This window comes from Cebus imitator, unplaced genomic scaffold (assembly GCF_001604975.1).
Source record: "Cebus imitator isolate Cc_AM_T3 unplaced genomic scaffold, Cebus_imitator-1.0 Scaffold384, whole genome shotgun sequence".
Lineage (NCBI taxonomy): Eukaryota > Metazoa > Chordata > Mammalia > Primates > Cebidae > Cebus > Cebus imitator.
Genome location: NW_016107699.1, coordinates 1,397,857 through 1,402,563, shown reverse-complemented (window position 1 = coordinate 1,402,563; position 4,707 = coordinate 1,397,857). Strand labels below are relative to the sequence as shown.

Sequence of the window (4,707 nt, the reverse complement as noted above, 5' to 3'; positions counted from 1 at the left end):
GCTGGGCTGGGCTGGGCTGGGCTGGGGCTGGGCTGGGCTGGACTGGGTTTCACTGGGCTAGACTGGGCGGGGCTGGTCTGATCTAGACTAGACTAGGCTAAGCTAGGTTGGACTGGGCTAGAATGGACTCAGCTGGGCCAAGCTGGGCTGTATTAAACTAGACGACTGAGCAGGGCTGAGCGGAACTGGGCTGGGTAGGGCAGGGCTGAGCTGGGCAGGGCAGGGCTGAGCTGGGCTGAACCGGATTTGGCTGAGCTGAGCTGAGCCAGGCTGGGCAGGGCTGAGCTGGCAGGGCAGGGCAGGGCTGGGCTGGGCTGACCTGACCCAAGCTTGGCCAGGCTGAGCTGTGATATGGTCACGTCATGCTTCAAAGCCATCGGCCCAGCTAGCCCATCCCCTTGGCCCGAGCAACGCTGGGCCTGTCTCTGGGTGGCAAGTGTGATGTGTGTGGCCAGGGACATCACAGAACTCGGCAGTGAGGAGCAGGTGTGGGCTGCCCTGACAAGACCCGTGGCCGGAGAAAGGGCACCCAGGCCCAGTGGTGCCTCTGCTGGGTGGGGGCAGGGCCAGGCTGCCTGCACAAGGCCCTCAGCAAATCCTTGGAGCTGGTGCGGCCTCTCAGGGATGAGCCCAAGCATCCCTCGCCAGGTGGGGCCTTCCAGCCTGTGGGGAGCACAGCCGGAGGTCTGGGAGCCCAGGCAGACTCCAGTCCACCCTGTGGTCTGGATCTCAGCACCCCAGGGCCTCTTCCTTGTACTGAGGATTTGGGTGCCGGGACAAGCTAGGCCTGCTCCTTGGGAACTTGGGGGAAACTGAGGAACGGTGAGGTAGCTTGGCAGCCATAAGGTAAACTTGTTCCAGCCCCAGCCCTGGCCGTTGTACTGGTGGTCCCAGTTCCGCCGGCTCCCAGGCCATGGCCCTCTGGGAGTCCCAGGCCCTCCCCAGGGTTCCAGGCTGGCCCAGCCTCCAACCTCGGGTCCCAGCCCCCTGGAACCTCCTTCCCAGGGTGCAGTCAGTCACGGCCTTGGCCCCCATACAGGGGTCAGCCGGGAGCCTCCAGTCTCCACTCCATGGCTCTGACCTTCAGCGGCTGCATGTCACAGGTGCACCTCAACCCCCAGCCCTGCGCCTGCCTCTTGCCTGCATGGCGCCTCCACAGGGCTCTCCTGACCCCACAGGGCAGGCCCTGACACCCCACCGCCTGGCCTCCGGTCAGTGGTGTGGGAGGCTGCCCTCTTGGTCTCTGCTGCAGCTCCCAGGTCTGGCTGCCTGGGGTAGGCGTGGGATGGGCCGAGGTGTGGACCACTGCAGGGCCTCCGGAAGCCACTAGTCCTGGCATGTCCTAGCCAGACTCCGCTCCTGGCGTGGCCATCTGTGCAGTCGGCAGAGATCCAGCCACTCGGTGCTGGGCCACACGGGGCTGCTGACTAGGGACGCAGGGGTCCTGGGGGCTGGGGTGGGGCCGCCCAGGCCACCCTGCCCAGCAGTCACAGGTGCGGGGCGTGCTGTCCGGCCCGGCCTCCTCTCTCACCATCTCTGTGCACCGGCCTGGGCTCAGGGGGCTATGCCCGGGCCTCAGAGCCGCATGGAGTTCTCGCCTGGTGTAGCCCAGGCCCTGGCCGACTGTGCCCACGTGTGGCCGCCAGTAACTGTGTTTTCTCGCTTTGTTCCTGCTGTAGTAAAGCAATGTTCAGTAAAAGCCTGGATATCGCTGAGGCCCATCCCCAATTCAGCAAAGAAGACAGGTATACACCCTGACCACCCGTCCCGGCACCTCCCAGCCCCAGACTCGCCGTCCTGCCTCAGTCCGGGCAGGCAAATGGGCGGGTCTGGTGGCGGGCTGGGCCGCAGGGCCCCTGCGGCAGTGGAGCCGGCCAGCAAGCCAGGGAAGGGCCCTTAGGCTGCGCAGAGGCCAAGGAGGAGGGGTGGGACTGCTGAGGCCAGGCCGGCGCCCACGCACCGTGGCTCCCAGGGCCTGGTCTAGAGTCCTGTGTGGCCGAAGGCTGTGCCACGCTTCCTACCAGCCTCTGGGCTACATCCAGCATGCTGCCGTGGCCTTGCTACCCCTGGGGCCAGCCAGAGGTGAAGCGGAGCAGCGGTCCTGTGCCAACCCGCAGGAGCTGAGGAGGGTGGGAGGCGCCACCGAGAGGCCTCTGCCTGGGGCCAGTCTCCTGAGCCTGGGCAGGTGGCACCGAATCCCACGGCTGCTGCCCGCTGGGCTGGCTGCCAGTCCAGCCTCTTCTCTTTGAGTATCAGCCCCGTGCCTGCCTGTGACCCCTGCCCATGTGTCCCCACCCTGCTGTCCTGGCTGCCCTTGGGGCTGGCGCCCTCTCTCCTGCCCCTGCCCCTGCCCCTGCCCCAGCAATGGTAGCTCACTGTTCCCAGTGGCTGCCTGGCTGGACAGCACGGTGGCTCGGACCCTCCACCTGGGGCCTCTGGCGCCTGTTCTATCTTCCTCATGGGCTCTGGGCGGGCTCGGCAGGAGCCACAGGTTCAGGGTCTCGCCAGTGGCTGCTGCCCCATGAGGGCCGTCCACAGCTCCCAGCCCAGCCCCTAATGGTTCTGGGTGCAGTCCCAGCCCTGGGTGCCACCTGGCCCAGGCAGGCTGGGTTGGGCATGGGGTCCCCGCTGCCTCCCTGCCCCTTGGCTGCGTCTGGTGGGGAAGCTGGAGGGCCGTCGCCGTGGGGCCTAGCCCCCAGGTGTCCGGGAGCCAGGTTCGTGGCTGGTGTGGGCTCAGGGCGCTGGCCCCTGCAGCGCTCCGCACAGTCCAGAGCCTGGGCCATGTTGTGGGCCAGGAAGGCCCCTCGTGGCCAGCTGGCGGTGGGCATCCTGGTGGGCAGCGCAGGTGGTCTTCTACTCTTCTGTCCTTTTCTCTTCGGTGGCCGTGTCAGTCTCTCCCTGCATTTCCCTCCTCCAAGGATGGCGAGTGCCCCGGTGCATGGGCACTGGCTTAGTCTGTTTGGTGACAGACAGCTGCCCTGGTCCCTGCACGAGGTGGGGTGGCGGGCTGGGTGGCTGCACAGCAGCGTCTTCAGCCCGGTACACCGGGCCAGGGCCTCCCTCCTGCGGAGTAGGCAGAGGTGGGACAGGGCCTCACCAGACCCACCGACAGCCACCCCAGCCTGGCTCTGCCCAGGCCCTTCAGGCTCTGGGCAAGGAGAGGGCTGGCTGCTGACCCAGGCACCTCATGGGCAGGTGTGGACGTGAGGCCAGGCTGCAGACCCTGTGACAGCTCAGCCATGGGGGCTTGGCAGCTGGGGCATGGGAGGCTGGAGCCAGCATGAGGCCTGGAGTAGAAGGGGCCAGATACAGCTCCCAGGAAGCCCCCATCAGTCCCCTCGTCCCTCTGTCCACCCAGATTGTCCTTTGCCGTGGCCGTAGGGTGCTGCACGCTGTGCTGTGCCTGGGTGGCTGGCATGGGGTGGCCCCCACATGTGGGCTCTGATGGGGGCCCCAGTGGGGCTGGGCACAGCCAGGCGCCCTGGGTCCTCCTGGAACTGGCAGGGCATGCAGCAGGCCCTCGGGGCTCTTGACCCGGGCTCCAGGCCTCCTGGAGGGTTTTCCTGGGGGGAGCAGAGCCCAGTGCCTGCTACTCCGCTGCACCTGGCTGAGCCGTGGCCCTGTACCTTGTGACCCCCAGGTCTCGGTCCATCAGCGGTGCCTCCTCAGGCCTTTCCACCAGCCCACTCAGCAGCCCCCGGGTGAGTGATCCCCCCAGCTCAGATGCAGAAGTCCCAACCCTCCCAGTCAGCGTGTGCCGGGTGGGGGCAGGCCTCCACGGACCCTGGGAAGCAGCCCCAGGCACGCAAGCAGGCGGTGCGGCCCCCACGCCCGAGCTCCGATGGCGGCTGCTGCTTTGCGCGAGGGCTGCTCTAACTGCACGTTCTTTTGTTTTGTTTTGTTTGTATTCTTGTGTGTCACTTGTTTTCTTTTGTGGCGACCCCTCCCGCTCGTGCCTGCCTGCCTCCCTGCCTCCCGCTCCCCGCCCTCCTGCTTCTTTCTGGTTCTCCTGGGCGATGTGCATGCTGGGGACTGCACTGCGCATGCTCGCGGCTGCCCCCACCCTGCCCACTCCCTGCGCCTCCTGTAGCCTATTAGGAAGCTTGTCCTGCCCCCCCCGCCCCCCGAACTGCCCTTCGTGGCCCGCCCCCTGGCCACCTCCGAGGAGCCCGAAGCTTGTGGGAGCGCCTCGAGGCCTGGACACGTCCTCCCTCCGCAGGCTGCCCCGCGGCCCGACCCCAAGACCCAGACCTTGCCGTGCAAGGCCAAGCTGACCGACAAGCCTCTGCAGGGCACCAAGTCCAACCCCTTCCCGGCCAGCACCCCAGCTCGGCCTCCTGCTGCCAGCCTCGGTCCCCAGCTGGCACCACCCCTGGGCCCGCCTGCTCTGCGGGTGCCTCCTCGGCCCCTACCCACTGGGACTGAACCAAACACCAAATCTGTCCCCACCATACAGGTGACCCCTCACCCCTCACCGAGGGGCAGTCCCCTCCCCACCCCCAAGGGGACACCTGTCCACACGCCAAAGGAGAGCCCGGCTGGCACGCCCAACCCCACGCCACCATCCAGCCCCAGCGTCGGAGGGGTGCCATGGAGGGCGAGGCTCAATTCCATCAAGAACAGCTTCCTGGGCTCACCCCGCTTCCACCGCCGGAAACTGCAAGGTGAGTGTCTGCCCGGAGGTGCCAGAGTGAAGTTGGGAGAGCG

At 67.2% G+C, this 4,707-nt stretch overlaps 1 protein-coding gene across 16 annotated transcripts in view; it reads left to right on the top strand.

Moving 5' to 3' along the window:
- Window positions 1-4,707, top strand: part of BRSK2 (BR serine/threonine kinase 2) — a 28,835-nt gene that overhangs the window by 10,047 nt on the left and 14,081 nt on the right. For 9 of the 16 annotated variants that reach the window (XR_001818826.2, XR_001818823.2, XR_001818824.2 and 6 more), the window contains exons 12-14: window positions 1,680-1,745; window positions 3,641-3,701; window positions 4,457-4,664. Coding sequence is in view for 11 of the 16 variants with exons in the window: in XM_037731130.1 (XP_037587058.1) it covers window positions 1,680-1,745; window positions 3,641-3,701; window positions 4,457-4,664 (335 nt within the window). In the remaining 5 variants the exon portion in view is untranslated. The remainder of the gene's footprint in view (window positions 1-1,679; window positions 1,746-3,640; window positions 3,702-4,456; window positions 4,665-4,707) is intronic. The other 7 variants (XR_001818825.2, XR_001818827.2, XM_037731131.1 and 4 more) reach the window with 1 other exon arrangement.